Below are 21,968 nucleotides of genomic sequence, written 5' to 3'. Positions count from 1 at the left end.
CTTTTTCAAATTTTAGAACCATTTCAATACTATAATATTAATAGTTCAGGCACGAGTCCGACATTTACTGAAAGGCAACAATTTGAGTCATTCTTGATAAATACAGAAAAGTTGATTTGAATTTATGTCAAACATCTCAGGTATAGAATGTTTAAATTTTTTTAATGAAGATTTATATTTTTATTTTAGTGGTTTCCTTTGTATCTTTAAATACTGTTATACATGTACATGACACAGCCAAATCTTGCCACTGACTGACCAAGCATGCATAATGTGGGGATAACTACACACTGCCCCCTCTAGGATATCACCTCCACATACTTAGATTAACTCTGTGTTGACCTGGTTTTGTTTTAAGTCAATAAGAAAAACACTACATGCTACTAGGATAATGATGCAAGCCTAGGCACCATCTCTGTTTGTATACATAATAACCGAGTTAATTGTTAAGATCCCAAATAACACGTATGGATGTGCAGTGGCTAGGTAACGGAAATTGGGCCATGTGTAATGTTGCAGCAAAGTTTTTAATTTGTTTTAGAAAAATTAGCTTTAGGTATTCAGTTTTCTCACGTTTTGATGAAGAATGATGTATATGACAGACGTTTCAATCCACCCAAAATCGGAATTTTCCAAGAGTTTCATTTTTCCAGGAAATTCAATGAGTTTCAAGGACTGTGCGAAAGCTGCATCATCACATACACATACATACATACATATACTTGGTCAACTAAGCACATCACACGTAAACGCATGTAGTTATTACAATAGCCTAACAAAAACAATCAAAGTACAACAATATAACTTCCTGAAAACCTAAATCAATGTAACTATTCCGTTCACATTGAGTACATGCGCTTATTTATAACCCTTAAACCAAGGAATAAATTACCAAATGTAAGGTTTGTTTATAGTTGAAATTCTCTAAAAGATTTGTGTTCAGTGTATCAAAACCACATGTCATTGTCAGTAGTTCAAAGTATTTGGACCAGGGTGCATAGAATCAATCACTGACTAACAGCAGTAACGAATGCTCTGTATCAAAACAATGTGAAGCTAATCAAGCTAACTACTAACTACTATGGCACACCTTATAATCTAGTAACTCATCAAAGAAACAACAGAAAAAATAAGGTGTCAATGCACCATGCAAAGCTTACATGAATGCACTGTGACTTCGTATGATACAACTTCTTAAACTTCATAAAGTTAAAATCTTACGGCCATTTAGTGTTTGATGCTGGATGGCATCATGGTACACATTCTAATAAAGAATCCACACTGATCTACCCTTGTCATACTGGATGCTACAGTTTTAATAATAGAGCCGTTATGGCATAGAACAACTTGACCATTTTCCATGATGTGTAAGACTTCTCAGTCTATCCATCTTAACTCACAACGAGTTCAATAATCAAGATTATCTAAGCCAAAGGAAAGTATAGGCTCAACAATAGTTGCCTCTAAATGCCTCATGACTGCAAGTTTTGAGAAAAACTTTAGGAAAAAAGACTGATACCTCGTCGACAATGTGAGCAATGTGGCCCATTCACGCTTAAAACATGAAATAAGTTCCCAGAGCTCTTCTTCTGATTCAGAAAATTGATAATTAACAAAATCTGATTGCCCTATAGTAAGACATAAGAAAACAAGATGGCTGAAAATGACCTCTAACATTTACACAGGGAGGTTCTTTCATAAAATAATTATTGGTCTTGTTGAGACCAACGTTTTCAACACACAGTAAACAGAGTGTTGCTTTGAATATAGAGGAAATTTCACTATTTCACATGTTACATTGCATGTAAGTCCATGATTCACATTTTCACCAACCCCATGACTAAAATCACCTGTGAGTGTACACAGTACACAATTATAGCACACAAATATAGCATGTTTGGTGCAGTACACCATGTTTATGTTCCCCCATGGGTACCTCGGCCGAATGCTACATTCCATGCTGCTATTCAACTGCTTTCAACAGAAGGCGGTAATGGTCATTTGATTCATCTAAAAAGAAAAACAAGGTAAAAATCAGTACATTTTCACAAAATTGTTGTTCAATAAATAGTATAATTAAAAAAAAAAAATGTTATCAAGCCTGTAGATCTTTATTTTTCTTCTATATTTTTCATACTAAAAATGTTAGATACACATACCATTCATCTTTTATAACGTAGATTGTAAAAACAATAATTTTCATGCTCACCTTTCAAACCTTCAACTACCAGTCTGGATTCATCCTGAATATTTACAACAACCTGTGACAAAAAAATTTTAAAAAGTCAAATACATTTATTAGTTTAAGAATTCATTATAAATGTAGTAAACACAAAAATGTCAGAATTTTATCATGTTCTGAGGCCAAATACACAGATGATTTCATACCCTTTAGAGGTGCCCAAATCACAGCATACCCTATAACAGCCCAAACAATGAAGAATACTGCCTAATAAATTTAACTTCAATGTTCAGAAAACTTCCCTAAAATCATGTAAATTTTGACACTGTAATTTGACAAAACATTAATTTCTGTTTTTTTAATACTTGGTGCCTGACAATAATATAGCCCCAAATCAGACAGCTGCATTTGTCCTCTTAGTTGTTCAGCTGCAACATTAGTCCTCAAATTAAGCAATATGAACCCCATTGCAGCCTGTGTACTAAATGAGACTATGTATGAGAAAACCTTAAATACATGTACATGTAGATCAATATACGTTCAGCCAATGAACATGTTTGTACCAGATATGAGCATAAACCTGTGTTTAGAGCTATGATAATCATATAGCGATAATCTTGTTAGATAAAAAATTAAAACCATACTGTGTAGCTCTGCTTATTATGTAAGCATATCACTTGAGTCAATTAATGTCTATGGGGTATGGGGCAACAACAAACTTAGATTTGATAGTAAAACGTCAACTCAAGGACTTCAACATTTACTATAACATGAATTCTACTTCACAAAGGAGAAGTTTTGACATTGGTAATTAACAAACACACAGGGTGTCAACTCAAGGACTTCAACATTTACTGTAACATGAATTCTACTTCACAAAGGAGAAGTTTTGAAATTGGTAATTAACAAACACACAGGGAGTCAACTCAAGGACTTAAATATTTACCGTAACATGAATTCTACTTCACAAAGGAGAAGTTTTGAATTTGGTAATTAACAAACACACAGGGAGTCAACTCAAGGACTTAAATATTTACCGTAACATGAATTCTACTTCACAAAGGAGAAGTTTTGAATTTGGTAATTAACAAACACACAGGGAGTCAACTCAAGGACTTAAATATTTACCGTAACATGAATTCTACTTCACAAAGGAGAAGTTTTGAATTTGGTAATTAACAAACACACACGGAGTCAACAATTGAACATTCCCATTGTGTTATTGCGCCCTTGTGGAAAACCTCAGCTCAATACACATAGTACTATTTGAAATACCACCCTTAACATTTATGTTCACCTTGCTTCACTGACATTTGATACAGATGCTCAAGGTATGACATAAGCTACGCCTGTAGAGGCGTACAAAAAATCAAAAACAATATCGAAAGTCGTTTCATAGGCTTTTGTAGATGGCACTCTGAAAAGAGGTTTCTCAAGGTTTAAGAAAAATATACAATGCCTGGGTACAGTCTTGTTTTTTGCGCACTTCACATAAACAGCAAATACCAGCCTTTTTTCAATCTCCAACAGATGAATTTCATAAGTTAGTAGCAAATTTACTTACATCGTCTGTGACAAGTATATGTATTCCTGAGGGTCCCTGTATATAGATGTCAAGAATGTGCTCTGGACGGATATTGTAGAGCTGAGCCAGCTTCAGAATCAACTCTCTGCTCTGTAAACTCTCCAGGTATATTGCATGGTACACTGAAAAAAAAAAAAAATCCCACTCATATGCTTACAGGAAACAACCCTTGACCCTTTCCATGGGATAGCTGATATGAATCATTCATTCAGTTTATTATTTAGTATCATATCAGTTTAACTTAAATATTGTGCCAAACAGATGCTTTCCTCGTCCAGCACAATTCAAAAGTTGTGGAAACCATACTTAAGAACTGTTGGCTTACAGTATACTGTAGCAGTCAGCTTTAGGGGTGGTGTAAACAACCCAGCTTTAGTAAGTGTTTAGCAAGTGACTGATGAACTTTCCCATATATCACATACCCACTTGCAAGCCTCATAGTGGAAAGTAAGTGGTCCTTAAGAACAATGAAACGGGATCATTACTGTTTATTTTTTCCAAGGCACCGACAACAAACAGACCAAGTGAATTCCAAGTCTTCTATCTATAAGTCCCATTATTATCATGTTCAAGATCAACTGTAATGTGTACAGAATTTTCACACTAACTGTACTTTACTTGTACATCAATCTATCCCAACCTCATGCAAATTTTGCTACATCTTCCAAACAGGCTCCATATTTCAGTTTATTCTTCTTGGACTGCTCACAGAGGATCAACACTTACCAACTTCTGACTCTTGGCTTACATAGATTGTCAGTCTAGGCCGCACCGATCTACAACACACATACATCATTTGTTTGTCCACAGTAAGTGTACAATCACAGGCATCAATAATTGTTATGCTTGCCTCAGGTAGGATACTTCCAGGCAAAACAGCATGCAACAGAAATTTTTGTTTCCCTCTGATAATTCCAGATTTAGAAAATTAGTACTGATACCCTGCAAACAGATTCATTTCATATTTGGGAAGCGCAAAGGTATTTGAACTGGAAAAGCTCTTTAAAGGTCTCCCTTCATTGAGAGCTGCTACGACACGAATGGATCTTCAGCATTACATTTCATCTAACACATCCACACATAGATGTAGGGTTAATTTGTAAAGTTAAAAAGTATCACAGCTCTGTGGTACACTCACTTGTGCTGTAGAGCATTAAAGAGCCGGATGCCATCTGCTAAACCACAAATCTGAATAAGATCATCTCTGTTTAGCCGTAATAAATCAGCACCTGCAATAATGAAGTACTCATACAGTTTAATGAAGTACACATACAGTTTAAGATTTAATAACTACATCTATCTCCACATTTAAAAGTCAACAGCAGAATTTTCTAAAACCATGAGCTAGTTTTTATCACATTCGTCACAAAAAAAACGTATAGAATAGTAGATAAAGGCCAAGATTTGTGCATTGTTATTTTATTTTTTACTCAAGAATATTTCACTTATACAATGGAGACCAGCATTATGGTGGGAGGAAACCAGGCAGAGACAGGTGGAAGCCCACGACAATCCACAGGTTGCTGCCAGACAATCTGCTGGCTGCTTGCAGACCTTCCCACATGCAGCCAGAGAATAAGGCCAGAATAAGCTGAACTTGAACAACCAGTGAATGCATTGGTGAGAGGCTCCTGGGTCATAGTGCCGTGCTGGTAGGCTTTTCACCTCTGCCATGGAGGCCCTGTTTGGGCATCATGATAGCTACTGTTCTAAATGTCCTCAAAGTAACAAGACATAAAGGAAAATTACCAGTGTCTACACAATACACCATTAATACAAATGCAATTAAAAAAAACAGAACAACCAACCAAAATGTGCTTTAGTCGACAATGGACTGTAGAGAGCAATGTGCAGACCAAGACCAAAACATTATCATACATAGATACACTGATGCAATCTGATCACAGGGTAATAAATGTGAACCCACACAGATGTTCCTTTTAATCTTAAATATATTGTACTTACAAAAAGAAACAATGGAAATTCTTACCTGAAAAGTTTTGAAACACCCGGGTAAAACTCGCAAAACGGTTCTGCTGCAGCCACTGAATTACCTCAGGGGCAGAAGCACATAATGGTAACGGCTGAAAGAGAGAGGTAGAAACCGGGATAAAAACATGTTGTCATAAAACAATACTGAACAACATGAGGTATTTTACAAACCTCAAACTTTGAAGTGAACACACAGTTTGCCATTAAATATACATAGTTAAAATGATATAGGACACACTTATCACAGAAAAATATGGAAAAAATTCTATTAAGTTTTGAAAGCCTTGAAGATGAAGTTCAGCAATTGGGATATGGCACTGACAGTTAATTCACTCCGAACAGCCATGATGTAGAAGCCCTTATGAACTTGGCCAATCACTAGCGCTTAAAGCGTCATGCTTCATTGGCTAATTGGCTGAAAAGTCAAAAACACTATTAGCTCTCAATTGTCAGTGTGGTTTCTTAGTGGATAAATGGACCGCACATTTATGAACAGGGAACTGAGAAACACTGCCAGTGTTACAATGCATACACGTTGGCCAGGAGACTGCAGAAAAAACCCCTCAGGGGAGTCACCGCTTAAAGAAAAATATTGTGGAGTTGCATTATTTATCCACAGCAGAGTCAGATTTATTATGACAATATCTTCCCGAAAAAGTCTCTTATAAATCAGAAGGTCCTGCTACTGTCAGTAAATTCCCTGATGTCAGTACAGCCAGTTAGGCCTAATGCAGGTCGAAGACAGAACTGACACTCGGTTTTATTTGTATTTTCTGATTGACACATTGTTTAATACTGACAGTACGGGATAGCTCCTAGGTTTTGTGACATCGCTCTAGATAGCTATAACATAGCCAAATGGCGTCACCAAATGAGTGGCCAGGTACTGATGATAAGATGTGATGCTGATAACAGGTGTACAACCTTTCAAATATTTTTAGAACACTTCTGGAATACTCCTTAATTAGTTGATTCATCCTTAGTGGTTGACTTTATGTTCATTTTAAGATCACAGCTGTAACATTCACAGCTAGATTCCAGGAGACCTTGTTGGCCAAGAGCCTGACAGTACACTGCACCAGCATGCCAAATTTAACATTTTTAGCCTTGAATGCCAACAAATGGGACGTTTACACCTGAACCCTGCACATAATGGCTGTCACATTAATGCATGGAGGGAATCAGGTTTACAAGAAGGGCTGGAGTTTGTCAGGCATGTTTACACATAACACTATGGCTGAGAGGCCTCATCAGTGGCAGTCAGAGTTGGACTTGCAGATGTAGCCAGAGCCTCATTTCTGTACAGATACTTGTACTAGTATTTGACATGAAACAAGTTTTTAAAGTATTTCTACTGTGATGAGAAAGAATTATGAGCATGTACTTTCTTTACAATATAACCATAAAGTGGAAAGCAGAGACTTGCTCTCAACTTTCAATATTACAGTTAGAAAGTGACTGGACTGACTGTTTGTACGCACCCCTGTCCGTGATGGCGGTGGACTGACCACATCTATGTGGGCAGGAGATCGTACAGAAAGACTAGGTGATGGCGAGGGGGTGGAGCAGACTGGTGATGGCAACAGCGTACTGGTACCATTAGTAGAACTGAAACAAGAAATCATACAATCATACATATAACTTCCACACATAGCCCATAATGGCTCCATTTCCTACATGTAAATAGCTCTTAGCTACTTGAGCTGAAAAAACTCAGAACAAGATCATGCCATCCTTCAGCACCAGCACTGGGTGACCAAACCTATCCTCTAAACTAAAGTAATACCTATTGCTTGAAGCCAGAAAGCATTCATGTATTTATTTATTTGTCTGGTGTAACTCCATCATAATTTTTCACCGACACAGAAACCAGAGTGCCCTGGAGTAAACCATCCCATTTGCCCGGTACCCATCAAACCTCCTAACTTAAAGTTGCAGCTAAATGAACAAATGTAGGATTTAAACCCAAAACATGTCAAATATCACCACATTACCCTCTGGGAAATGAGATGTTAACTTTCTCATTACAAACAAGAGACATTTTTATCAATCTTACCCGTCATCCATCTCTGTACTTGAAAATGAGCCAGGCTGTTTACTGAGAGATGAGAAGCTACCACTACTGGAGACGGAGTTTGTAGGTGTGGCCGGCTGGTAAAATTGCTCAGGAGACATCTGACAAGAAAGAGGCAAAGAAATGGCTGATTTGTTAACAGTCGAAGTCAGTAGTGTGCAAAGATAGCTAATCATATTGCAAGGTCAACATTTTTGATGAAAGGATAGAGACAGCATTGGAGTTGATGCTGGTTGGTTTGTTAATTGGTGACAACATGCCTAGTATTTATCACCATACTAAGAATCAACTCACATACACACCAGAAACTACAGTGATAACACTTAAACTAGTCTGCTTTATGTAAGTACTGTCAGAAAGAGACATGTTATAAAATATGATCAAGTGAAAAAACAGATGAAAATGTACAAATAAGAAAGCCAAGATCTGACAAAGAAGTAACAGTCTTATTACTGAACTACTAAGTTTTGCCTCTGATGAGACTAGTCTGAAACTAGGAACTTTTCAACACTTAAAGCAGCTAGATGTGTTTTATGCAATACTCAAGAATATCTCACTTTTACGACGGTGGCCAGCATTATAACAGGAGGAAACTGAGCAGAGCTCTGGGGAAACCCATGAGTATGTGCAGGTTGCTGCCAGACCTTTCCACCTACAGCCGAAGAGGAAGCGAGCATGAGATGGGGTTGAACACACAACAACCGCAAGGCCCCTGGGTCATAGCTGGTGTGTTAATCCTGCTTGGCGACGGAGGTCCCTATAAATATTATGTAAAACTCACCTCTGTTAAAACTGTACACTCGTATGAGGGCTGGTATTTTTCCTGTTAAAAACAGGCAGAAAGACTTAAGCATGAAATCACAAATTTATCTACCTGAAAAATAAAACCCTGAGAAAATGCATAAACAACAAAGAAACTTAAATTTGATGACACATAATTTAAAATCCTGAAAATCATGCAATATTACTACTGCTTTGCTTCAGTTTTTTTTTTGCAGCACATAAAGCACTGAAGCCAAAACATGTCATCTGCACAGTGTGTACTCTCAGTTCTCAGCAGTTATGAAGTCAAGAATAACCAAGCCATGCATGCGCAATGGTTAATCCAAACTCTAACCTGAACAAAACTGCTGTGGCAACTTCTCTGTGACTAACTGATGAAACGCTTCAAAGTGCTTCTCATTTAGAAGAAAAACCTTCACCAAGTTTCAATTGAAGAAAAGGCAATGGACATTCACACTCAATAAACTGCAATAAGAATGAGGAGCAATTTCAAAATTGTCAAACTTCCCTGACAATGTCAGTGTCGAATGTCTAATACTTAGTGAACAGAAGCAGAACAAACAAATACACACTTTTACACTGACTTTTTTCCTCTTGTAAAACTGAAGCAAACCATACATGTAGCTCATTGATTAGTATGTACACACTCATTTCCTATCAACATGAATGAACAGTTCAAGGCTGCATGTAGGAAAAGAACGTGTTGAAAAACCAGAAATTATACCTTTACTACACGATTTACAAGCTGTCGAAAAATATCCTAAAGTGTCTTATGATTTTCTGCTTTGCTTTTCAAAATGTCTTGTGTTTCAATAAGTCTCTTTCTATAATATTTCATTTCCTCCACTGTTGGCAAATACATGTATATATGTAAGAGCTTTTCACTGGAAGGACAATAAATTTGTTCTAAATATCCATTAACACTAAATGAAATGTCTAAGAAGTTGTTAATCTTAAGCTTAAATACAAGTACCTCCTGCAACACAGTTAAGTCGAAGGAGGGCTGATATTTCGCCTAAAGAAAAAAAAGAACAATATGTTAACATAAATAAAATAAATAAGAACGGCTGATCCGAACAGAGGAATGCAGGGAGGGAAGTTTAAAGCCAAAAGTTGGAGCAGCTTGTTCAAGAAGACATTTCACGCAGAGAGGTGTAGTTGTTACACAGGTTCAATCAACCACAAGTCCCAAAATATAGACTGCAGTTAAGGTATAGATCCTTGTTAATGCGAAATAATAAATGATTGTTATCGTCTCTAATGCACAACATTGAAAAGAATGAGAACCACAAGATGAATCATGGTGCAGATTATGGTGAAATCTTCAAAGGTTAATTACCCATAGTACCCAAAGACAATGGCAGATGCTATAGCAGTGTATTTACAGTGTATTCACAATGCCAAGATAATCACAAATTCTGCAAAAATGTGATAGAGCAGTTTTTATACTCAACAACTCTCCTAAGACAATGATGAATTAAACACAAATGTAATGGGAATGTTATATTTGTGTTGTCAATATCAATGAGTATCCTAAGACAATTAGGAGTTTAATAGACACAAATGTGACGAGAATGTTATTGTAGTCATATTATACTCAATGAGTGCCCCAAGACCATGAGTTTAATATATACAAATGTGATGGGAATGTTACTGTGGTTATATTATATTCAATGAGTTCTGTGAAGTACCTAATTTGAAATACTTAATTTTTGCGTGGAACTAATTTTCACGGATTTCGCGGTCAATAATTTACTGCAAAAAATAATTCCAGCGAAAAATATCCAATATTGAATCATATACTACAGGCAGTACAGGTAATAATGAAGTGAAATCTGTGCCAGGCTGACAGGAGTTGCGCTAAGAAAGCCCAACGGGCCAGCAAAATGTGTTAAGAGCAGGGAAGGGAAATTATGGTTTAAGTATATACAAACTCTGGTGCTAAGGCTTGGTGGGTATAAAACAAAGCGGAAGTTTATTCGTCTTTAGTTTGATTAGTGTTCACTATACAGGTAAAGTGAAAGAAAAGTAGATACCAGCACGTGCTGGCCTCTAATGAATGTCGCTCTCATACACGCTGTCCCATTGGCTGTGTCTCTCCTGTGGTCCAATAAGTAAGCTTCTATCAAACTGTGAAGTGTGTGCAACAACACAATGGCCGTTAGACAGCTACAACAATGTTTGTGCTTTCAGACCTGCTATAGAGGACGATTAAAACCGAAAACAATGCAAAACTTACCATGTTGCTTGATAAAGAATGAGTGACTGGCGCCAATAATGGGGAATTCATATGTTTTACATTGAACTACTCAAAAGGTGAAAGGTCACTTTGCCAGGTGTTTAAAAGTACTCATCAATGGTTCAAAAAGAAGTGACACCTGTTTGAGTACTGCTCACTGTAAGTGCGAAAGTACTCTTCTTACGTAGTGATAATCATCCCCCATTGTTTTAATCTCTGATCTAGATCATGGGGATTAGCAACACTGCAGGAAACAAATGATGATACCTGTTTGATGTGCTTGAATAACTTCAGCCATATTATATCTTGGAAAATTTTAAGATTTTTTTTCAGCATACTCTTAAATACGTGAAAATTAATTCCCACAAACATATTTTTGGAGAAAATCTGCGAAAATAAATTCAAGTGAATAATAAGTACTTTACAGTATCCCAAGACTATGAGTTTAATAGACACAAATGTGATGTAAATGTTATTGTAGTTATATTATACTCAATGAGTATTCTAAGAGAATTGTCAGTTTAACAGATACCAATGTGATGGGAATGTTATTGTAGTTATATTATACTCAATGAGAATCTTAAGACAAGTATGAGTTACACACAAATGTGATAGGGATGCAACATATATGGATGTGCTATGATAACCAAAAGGTATCCTACAACAACTGTGAGTTACACACAATTCAAATCTGATGGGGAGTGTTGTAGTAGTGCTATTATAATCAAAAGGTATACCAAGACAACTTTGAGTTATATACAATTCAAATCTGATGGGGAGTGTTGTAGTAGTGCTATTATAATCAAAAGGTATACCAAGACAACTTTGAGTTACACACAATTCAAATCTGATGGGGAGTGTTGTAGTAGTGCTATTATAATCAAAAGGTATACCAAGACAACTGTGAGTTACGCACAATTCAAATCTGATGGGGAGTGTTGTAGTAGTGCTATTATAATCAAAAGGTATACCAAGACAACTGTGAGTTACACACAATTCAAATCTGATGGGGAGTGTTGTAGTAGTGCTATTATAATCAAAAGGTATCCTACAACAACTGTGAGTTACGCACAATTCAAATCTGATGGGGAGTGTTGTAGTTGTGCTATTATAATCAAAAGGTATACCAAGACAACTTTGAGTTACACACAATTCAAATCTGATGGGGAGTGTTGTAGTAGTGCTATTATAATCAAAAGGTATCCTACGACAACTGTGAGTTACACACAATTCAAATCTGATGGGGAGTGTTGTAGTAGTGCTATTATAATCAAAAGGTATCCTACGACAACTGTGAGTTACACACAATTCAAATCTGATGGGGAGTGTTGTAGTAGTGCTATTATAATCAAAAGGTATCCTAAGGCAACTGTGAGTTATATACAATTCACATCTGATGGGGAGTGTTGTAGTAGTGCTATTATAATCAAAAGGTATCCTAAGGCAACTGTGAGTTATATACAATTCACATCTGATGGGGAGTGTTGTAGTAGTGCTATTATAATCAAAAGGTATCCTAAGGCAACTATGAGATATATACAATTCATATCTCATGGAGAGTGTTGTAGTAGTGCTATTATAATCAGAACGTATACCAAGACAACTTTGAGTTATATACAATTCACATCTGATGGGGAGTGTTGTAGTAGTGCTATTATAATCAAAAGGTATCCTAAGGCAATTATGATACAAATCATACAAATGGGATGAGCAATGTTATACATGTTATATTATGCACATCATACAGTAGAAATACTTTCCTTCCTACTCAAGATTTACTTAGAATCAACCCAAAGAAGACTTTTTGGTAACTAAACTTTGCCAAAAGAGAGAAGAAATACCACACCAGCCAATAAAAGAATACAGACATACAAAGAAGTGCTTATTTAAAATAAGTAAAACTACAAACCACCTGTGAAAATTTTTTTCTTATAAGAAATTTATCGAACTTCAGAAAAAGCTCTTAACTGGCTCTACAATGTGAATGAATCAATCAGAATCAAGCCAAATGTGCAACTTGAAAAATGCTAAACATTATATGTAAATGTATCACAGTACACAGAGAAACTAGGCAATGAGGAATACTGGAAAAGGAGAGAAGCAACAGGGTGAAAAGAAAAGAATCACAAAAGATGGAATTCCTGCATATAATTAAAAGATAAACAAGGACACATTACATACAACAAAAAATTTCTAAGAAATTGACATATACATAAGTATACATATACATGCAACTGTGTAAGGAAGTGGAGAAATAAAAATAAAAATCAATTTAAATTATTTTTTTCTCAAAAAAGACATTTTAAACAACAACTAGGAAATAACAGATTCACTCTTGCAGACAGCTTCAGAAGTGACCAACTTAAAATCATAACTCAATAATGCCAAGTCAAACATCTATTTCTCACAGAGTTATATGACATCAAGCCTAATGAAAGAGTCTGATGCAATCTTAAATTACTTATGTACCCAAATACACAAATGTATGCCGGTTAATGCAAGTTAAGCATAAGCCAAATTCCACCCTATGTACATTCGTGGATGTTGCTCTCTTTACTATTGCTGTTCCTGCCTACTATGTCAGATAAAACACCAATTCTGAAACAATTCATCCTTATTGCAACTAAGTTCTTCTGTTTTTTTTTTTTTTTAATTAAGCTGTCTTTCCATCCACCAGTGTACTGAATTGCACATTTTGATTGGTCCTGAGTATAGAAGGCAGTTACTCTCTCAGACTGGTGAGATTAAGGTCAAAGTGACACATAACTATGTCTCTTCTTAGGTACATAAATATAATTATATAACAGTGATTGTTGGTGCTAAGATTAGCACCGACATAATGATGTGACAAATGGCATGACCAAAATCATTTTTACATGCTCTGGTTGGAATTATAGAATAGAGACCTTGGTCTGTCAATAGCCCACCAGTACAAACTATCTGCTCTTAACCTCTTTTCTGATTGATATATGAAATTTTCTTTGTCTTTTGCTCTAACAATGAAGTTGGAAGTACCATGAAACTAAATCTGTATTGTTATAAAATACAGCAGATATGATCGATGTTTGTCACACTCAAGCCTATTTCACTTGTGCTTGTGTGATGACAGTCAGGTTTATGTCTGGAGGAAATCAAAGTGCCAAGAGTAAACCGCTGCCCTTAGCCAGGTACCGTATGTGACAGACCTCCTGACACCAGCTAGAGCCAGACTCAAACACGTAACCTAATTGGTCAAGGGCCTGACAGTTGCAGCCACTGCCTGAGCCTCTCCTTTACCCGTACATGGAAATAAAACAAAAGCCTTAAACTAAATGGAAAACAAAATTAATTCCAAATATCTGCCTCAAGAACTGCATTTTGTTACTTCCAATCACTGATTTGGAATATTCATGACTCAAATGCCATGTGTCAAAACACAACATATTAATCTACACCCTTCAGTTTAGATGTTCTGAAAAACTCCATAAAAGTTTGCATGTTGCCTTATGCATAGAACTCAATCTACTTGTAAATTTTAGGATTTTTTTCCCCAAAGCAGGATGCAAAGATAGTCAGAACATATTGTAATATTTTCAAAATCTTTTGACTAAACACAGTCAAATGACTTTACAAATAGGAATATACATTGATTTTACCTGTTACTGGAACAGGAACTTATCAAATCAAGATGATGGCCGTGCTACACAAGAATCATGAAATCATCAAATGTACCAGCAGACATTCACAAACGTGGATGATCACATTTATATATCACAACAGATTTTGAAGCTTTGACTCTCAATCTGTGCAAGCTAAGCAATAAACTAAGATCGCTGAAAGATAACTCAGTCATAGATCAGTGTATCTCCTTTAAAATAAGGCCAATGCAATTGTTTAAACATAATAAAAAAACAGATCTCACAAAATAAACTCTTACCTTTTCAGACTCTGATCTCTTCTCCATTTTTTCACGGTCAGTTTTATGTTTTCGGTCAGCTCCTTTAGGCTACAATATAGATGGTTTAAAATGTTAAGGGATTTTTACAGCTTTTGGAACTGCCAAGAAGTCAGAATCAGTGAACAAATCTGAAATAAAACAGCCTATATACAGAATGAAATCAAACTTTAAATATTATAAATAATTTCAATGTATGAGTGAATGAAATGCAATGAGTTGTTTCATTTTGTATATAAATTGTCTTATTCATTTATTTGATTGGCATTTAATGCCATATACACAAATTATTCATGTGACATCTGTCTAGTGTATGGGTGGGAGATGGGTACAATATTTTTCATTATGTTGTACCAACGTGCTTAACAAACCAACAAGTAAACTAAAGCTTGCTTTGTTCATAATCATGATCAGATCATACAGCCTAAGTTCATTAAAGTGAACAAACAACGTTACCTTAAAAACTTTTAGCTGACAGGAAGCACAATGCTGAAGTTTTGAGCTATCTCCATGTAAAAATGTTTCAATTTGCAGTCGAAATGGAACTCCTTTTTCACCGCCATGTTTTTTGGCTGTAAATTCTGTACTGATACAGTTCACTTTTATATACACTCCACTCTCTTTTGTGGGGTCCCAAACAAATTCAGCAGAGTTTAAGGCATTACTGTCATTCCTGGCATCTATTAATCCATAAGAAAGAGGAACATCTGCAAAAAGACAGATATAACAAATCTTGGTAGAATGCATATTACTGGAAAATCCCCTACTAAGTACATGTACTTTCCACCTGAACATGCCACAATGAACAGACTCTCTATCAGTTAAAGTAACTTGGTACTGATCTGCATCATACACATTTGAAACAGGTTCTGAACTTTATGTCAATGGATTAAATCAGACTAATAAGAGATCACAGATGTGACATGGTTAGATACAGTCTGCCCTCAAAAAAATTAGAGCTAATAAAGATTAAAGTGTAATAGACAATGTGACAATAATGTGATACGGCTCCTAATTACCGAAAAAAGACTGCAAGCTTTAAATATTTTCTAACACTTGTTGTACAAAATTGAAAGTCTCTCACCAAGATCAAGAATTCGTTCACCAGGACGAATCTGTTTCCAGAAGTCCAACTGCTCTTTTTCCATATATTGTAATCTTCTTTCATGAAACAGGATCTTTATAACACTCTAGGGAGATAAGACAATAATTATATGGAGATTAAAAACCTAAACATGCTCAAGATACATATGTGCCTATTATTTGTTATTTCACATTTTTAATTTTGGGGTTACTCTGTAATGGCCATTTCTTTATATTACTGCTGTACTCCTTATAAAATATTCCCTCAATATAACCATGTTGGGCTTTATTTTCACATCTGCTATGACCTTGTTTAACTTAAAATTTTATAGGCGATTTTTTAGTTTGCATATTAAATGTGTATCATGCCATAGTTCACAACATACTATTAGTGCCAAAACAGGCAGGTGTATGGATGGAGGAAACCGAGTAGAACCCAAAATACACCAGCAGTGGAATCTGGACAAGTGTGATCTCCTTCATGAAAGGAGAGTGGCCTACCGCAGAAGTCCAGATAATTTTTGGTCAGCCCTTCACCAAACACATTTTGAACAGTTGATTACCGGTAACATGTCCTACATGTAGTCACCATACACATTACAAATTTCAGGTAATTAACCCTAAAAAACAGGCACTTCATATGCATCACCATAAAATTTACAAACATTTAATTACCCGTAGCAGCTTTCCCTGGAAGTCTGAAAGATCTCCTAGCTTCTTCACCTTTATTTCATATGACTGTCCTGAAACCAAAGCTTCAGAATTTATACGTCAGTGCCATGCAAATCAATGACATACATGTTTGTCATTGTTTGTCAGTGTTTTATCATTTACCACACCAAGTTACATAACACATGTACATGAAACATTAATGAACAATACAAAATACTGGAACTTTGAAGATACAGTAAGCTTAATCCCTTTAACTCAAAATGGCAGATACTCTCCCACCGAAATCTTTAGACTTCTGAACAAAATTCAAACAAGACTCCACTGGATACAGACTGGATATTAAATTAGTGTCAGTTCAAATCAGTCAACATCCCAGTTTTACCTGAATGTTTCTACAAAATATCTTGTAAATAAGTTGCTGAAGTCAAATTCTAATTCATGAACAACTTTCACTGCACATCTATCCATGATTACCTTGGTTTAGGTAGGTTAAGGTTTCCTCGTTGAGTTTGACAGCTGGAGAGGTGGCTGCTCCCAGCACATACTGGAACCTAAAGCATTAAAGAAAGACAACCTTACTATACAGTTATGTAAAAAAGTGGACTGAGAACTGGTCTCAAATGACAATAACTTACATATATGCTCTTGTACATATGCACATATTTAAAATTAATGGCCAAAAATACATCAGGTGCCAGTATTAGAAATGAAACCATAATCTGGAATTGTTCCCAAACTGAAATTCCTATTTAACACATACAAAACATTTCACTTACCCGTTTTCAAGATTCTCTTGTTTAAAAACTGGTAAAGCCAATAGGGCTTCACTAAAATATAAAGAGAACCAGGTATTACAATATTATGGAGTTAAGTGTCTTATCCAAACACAGATAAAAACATCATTGAAATTTGTGACATTTTCTCTTTTAACAAGTCCAGTTTTTGACAAGTTTCAACTAGTTACAAGACGAGGAAAATGCCAATTGAAATAATGCTGACTTTTTTTACAATTTTGTCAGGTGATTTCTCAAGGGTCTTCACAATCCATGCACAATGTGTAAAGAAAATAACAGATGCAGAAAGAAGCAGTTAAAGTGACTTTTTTATGCATGATGTATAGGAATTTACTTTCATTCAGGTCACTGCTAATGAACAATATGTACAATTAAAATGGGCTTTCAGACAATGTCAGGGAGCCTAGAAGACCCCCAAAATACTGAACACCCTTACTCTGGGCTTCTTATAAGTCATTTTTTTTTTAACCGACCATTGAATATTTTTGTACTTTACCATCCTTCATTAACTAAATTTATTTATTTAACTGGTGTTTTACCCCATACTCAAGAATATTTCACTTACAAGATGGTGGTCAGCATTATGGTGGGAGGAAACTGGGCAGAGCCCGATGGAAACCCATGACCATCTGCAGGTTGCTGATAGACCTTTCAGGCCTGTTTCATTGCACACATTGCAGTTATTGTTACGTTTCCAGAAAGCTTATAACCTAGAGCACCAATCTAGACTGACTGAAACTCCAAGCATGTGCAAATGATCCTGACATGACTTTCAAAAACATTTCATTCATAAATGAAGACACAATGGCCATGCAGTGATGGCTTAGGGAATATCTGGCTGTTGCTCTCAGTCTGTAAAAGGACAGTCACATTTCAATAATGACGTTAGTTGAACAGAAAAGGAAAAAAGCAAAAAAAAAAAAAAAAAAAAAAAAAAAAAAAAAACCAGAGAAAATTGAAAACCATTAAAAAACCTTACATGTATAATAGAAACACATCACATGAATGTTCTGGGCATAATCTAAATTCTCTTGAAATAGCCCAGTAATTTTTCATGAGACCGCTCTGGACTTTGCTACTAAACCATTTCAGTAAAGCCATGCAGTCATGTATTTCAGTGGTTTACGCAACACACGTAACTCATTTACAGTGAGCAAAATTAAACACAACTGCCAAAACATCAGATGGTCGGATGGGGATGCTGCGATTGACAGATCTAATAAACTATGTTGAAACTTCAAAGACTATACCCATAACTCTGCGAAAGGTTGTGATTAGCTATGATATCAATACAACTCAGCCGTTTACTCATTCTGTTTACCTGAATACTCAATAGGTCATAGTTTGGCACCTCCTCTCCCCAAATTTCCATATAATGAATGCTACTTTTAGATCATCAAGGCCTACACTGGTAAGGTGTGATCCCGTATTCTAATAATAGCAAACTGCATGAAAATGGGTTTTCTTACTGCAACAAGGGCAAACCTGTAAAGCTGAACCTAACTGAAGTACATCAGAGGAGTGAAGTGTTTTATTTATATTTGTAAATTAGCCTCTAAAACACATATGCATATTTATTTACTTTAGACTAGACACATATCCTTCGTTCGGTGATGTTTTAAAAGACCTGTATGCTTATCATTGTAGTCCTGTTTGTTATCAGTCCACCGTCGAACCTCAATCCGCTTGTTTTGGCAGGACATGCTTGCAGACCATATGCATAACTTGCATTCTGGTGGAAGATATGGAGAGATAGTACCAGTGCTAACATTTCATTGCTCCATGAGTCGTGAGTGTGTTCACTGGATTTGTCACATACATGCACAATCCTGTGAACACCCTCCCCTACCCGACTTCCACCCTGCTATGTCCCATTACCAAGAATCGCAATCAGACACAAGGAATCATGGGATACACTTTTCAAAAAAAAAAATAGGATAAAATATGCGTGAAATACAGTAACCAGATATTGAATTTTAAGTCAATTGACAGACTAAATACCAGCTTGTCAAGATGACTTCTAGAAGCCCCTGCTGACTATATCAACTGTTTTCTCCATATCACTGCTGTTGTGAAGTAGCACCTGCTTTAGTCTTGGGTCTTTGTTGTGAATTGCACCAGTCCAGGTAACAAGATGTCTGCAGTCTAAATATCAAATATATGTATTGTCGTGACAGTGTAACAAACCTCATGTTGTAACTACTGGTGCCAAGCTCTGAGCCAAGGCCAGAGAGAGAGCCATCAAAGTCAGCAGCAAGCCCTCCATCAATGTCCCACGCAGAGATGGTGCAGGTGGAGGCCGTAGAGCTAAGAACGGAGGAGAGAGAAGAGCTAGTGTTGCTTGTTCCCGCCAGATGAGACATCTTAGTGCGCTTTCCAGACCCTGGATCACTATCAGACCAGCTGACAGGACCTGGGTTCTGACGGTTGTAGAACGGTTTAAGAGCCACGATGGAACCGTTCTATGACTTGGCTGTCTAAACCACACGTGTCGTTTTCTGTATTAAAGGATCCTGAAATATACATGTATATATGCCCATGAATTTATGTAAATTACACAAAGATGGAGGGTATGAAACAAAATTTCACATTAGTTCAATGTCAATAACCTATCTGCATAGACAATGTCATAAATTTATTACATATACTATACCATGCTGGAACTATGCGTTTACTCGACAAATCTATTATATGACCTTCATGTGTAGAGGAAAATGTCAGTCTGGCTTAAGGGTGGAGGAAATCAAACTACATAAAGCCCACAGGAAACTATCACATTTCATAACGTAACTATCACACTTCACAGCCTAACTGACAAACTTCCTTGCAAAAAAAAAAAAAAAAACCCCACTGATCCAGCAAAAGATGGATTCATGACAGTGAGACAGCCAGTCACATTAAAGAATGATGCTGTCATAACATCAAATTATCAGTTAATCAACAGTCACACTTGCCATTCCATTAGCAATCTCCACGTTTAAGTAGTTGGAAAATGGAGTGGCTGTACGGAAAAGACTGAGATCCAATGCATGAAAAAGAAACGTCTATTTCTACACTTCTGCATAAAACTCCAGACAGTTTTACAAACAGCTTTCTACCTGAGGTTCACAGACACAATTAAACTGGTGCTCCGCATCTGCCAATCTTTATATCTGCCAATCAAGTACTCCACACCTGAGGCAAGAAACAGAATGCTAGCGCTATTATCAAGACCCATTTCCTGATGTCAAGTTCCCATTTGAAATTATGAATCATAGCAAACTGGGCACAGTTTTTGTCACGTGGTAAAGAATATTACTTCATTAAAAAAAAAAAGATCTGCTTTTCATAATGAACAATTGAGAAGCAGGTCAAGGAAAATTAATGGAAGTCTGCATATATACTGTAAATTGGGAAAATAGCATTGCATTTCACAAAGCACTGGATTCACCAAACTCCCATAAATGCCTGGACTGTGAACTACCATGGTATTCTCCCAACATTTAGCATATGCATGGTTACCACCAAAACAGAACTCCCATGAATGCAGAACCCACATAAGTTCTATGTAGACATACAGCTCTAATCCTTTTCACAACTACAAATTACTTCAATGCAGCCATGTCAGTCTTATGTTAGCCTTAGAAGTGTTTCGTGATGTGCATTTGGTGCCTAACAATTATAATTCATGCTTTCAGGCTAGATTTCATTCTGGGCTAATGTTTATCATATAAGTTTCTTTGTAGGCTGGATTAACCTATTTCTCGTTAATTACGAAGTGACTGTGAACCTTATATCCGGGTCAGATCAGCCCAAACAAGACTGAGGAAGCCTGGGTAGGATTACCACTGAATGACACATTGTCATCGTCTTTTGAAATAAATGTAAACAACAACAGCTTGACTATGGTATGAATTGAGTAAGGGATATAAGTTTGGGCAGATGGTTACATATTCCATTCTCCATAACGGGGTGAGGAGAGTAAATTTTAAAGCACCGTCAGGGTGCAGGTGAAATGGCATATCTTACATGAACTGTAGATTACACTGGTAGGCTACAGTCGTGGTTGGCTCATGCCATCTGACAACCTTTACTCCTTGCACTAACTTACATGTACAAGTCTGCACGACTGTAAATCAGGGCGTGTCTTTCAACTGTCTTGCGGATAGCTTCTCTGTAACAACCTCTCCAATGCACACACCAGCAAAAAATCAGATTCTGATGAGACTTTAGCGACTCTGTGAACTGTGAGACAGCTACAGAGCTCGTGACACCATTATTTCTGCAAGCACTGCAGGAGCAAGATGGCGGGCCATTTCACACTGCCATAAAGTAGAATGCAGCGAGTCGTATAGCGACAACATATGAGGCTTTTTTGAAAATACGGGTCACGCAGTTGCACAACGACTATGCACTAATGAAATGTATTCCTGGTGCCAGGCACTGATACTACAACGTGCTAATATATTTTGTCACCGTAATTTAAAATGAATATAGAAAAATGACAATCGTAGTATGTATAAATTAATGTAAAATTTACACAATTGATGATTGTATAATTTAAAAGAGCGTTCATACATTTACTTGTGCATGTATTTGTACGTCAATTTTTTTTTTTTTTTCACCTTTTCTCCATGGAGTAGTTGTTTGA

At 36.4% G+C, this 21,968-nt stretch overlaps 1 protein-coding gene across 3 annotated transcripts; it reads right to left on the bottom strand.

Annotated features, from left to right (window-relative positions):
• Positions 1-225: 225 nt before the first annotated feature.
• LOC135482377 (transcription factor CP2-like) lies at positions 226-21,588 on the bottom strand. Of its 3 annotated transcripts, XM_064762329.1 has the most exons (18): positions 21,429-21,588; positions 20,437-20,512; positions 19,526-19,851; positions 17,321-17,371; positions 17,019-17,095; positions 16,548-16,615; positions 15,874-15,979; positions 15,246-15,496; positions 14,772-14,840; positions 8,615-8,656; positions 7,816-7,934; positions 7,241-7,367; positions 5,758-5,851; positions 4,906-4,996; positions 4,494-4,543; positions 3,747-3,889; positions 2,210-2,261; positions 226-2,010 (listed from the first exon to the last, which is right to left on the bottom strand). In XM_064762329.1, the coding sequence occupies exons 3-18, from the start codon at positions 19,699-19,701 to the stop codon at positions 1,964-1,966; spliced, it is 1,563 nt and encodes a 520-aa protein (XP_064618399.1). In that variant the 5' UTR covers positions 19,702-19,851; positions 20,437-20,512; positions 21,429-21,588; the 3' UTR covers positions 226-1,963. The 3 variants fall into 3 exon arrangements, with proteins under 3 accessions (XP_064618399.1, XP_064618398.1, XP_064618400.1); XM_064762328.1 differs by lacking the exon at positions 20,437-20,512; XM_064762330.1 differs by lacking the exons at positions 20,437-20,512; positions 21,429-21,588 and having other exon boundaries at positions 19,526-20,022.
• Between the last annotated feature and the right edge of the window lie 380 nt (positions 21,589-21,968).

This window comes from Liolophura sinensis, chromosome 1, assembly GCF_032854445.1.
Source record: "Liolophura sinensis isolate JHLJ2023 chromosome 1, CUHK_Ljap_v2, whole genome shotgun sequence".
NCBI classification, from domain to species: Eukaryota; Metazoa; Mollusca; class Polyplacophora; order Chitonida; family Chitonidae; genus Liolophura; species Liolophura sinensis.
Note: the sequence above shows the minus strand (reverse complement) of the source record. Positions and strands in the feature narration are given on the sequence as shown.

Excerpts from the sequence above, each read along its gene's own strand:
- LOC135482377 (XM_064762329.1), bottom strand. The coding sequence starts at position 19,701 with ATGTCTCATCTGGCGGGAACAAGCAACACTAGCTCTTCTCTCTCCTCC. Across the intron at positions 17,372-19,525 it reads ACCAGTAGTTACAACATGAG|TGAAGCCCTATTGGCTTTAC; the intron begins GTTTGTTACACT and ends TTTATATTTTAG. Across the intron at positions 5,852-7,240 it reads CACCGCCATCACGGACAGGG|CCGTTACCATTATGTGCTTC; the intron begins GTGCGTACAAAC and ends TCTCTCTTTCAG.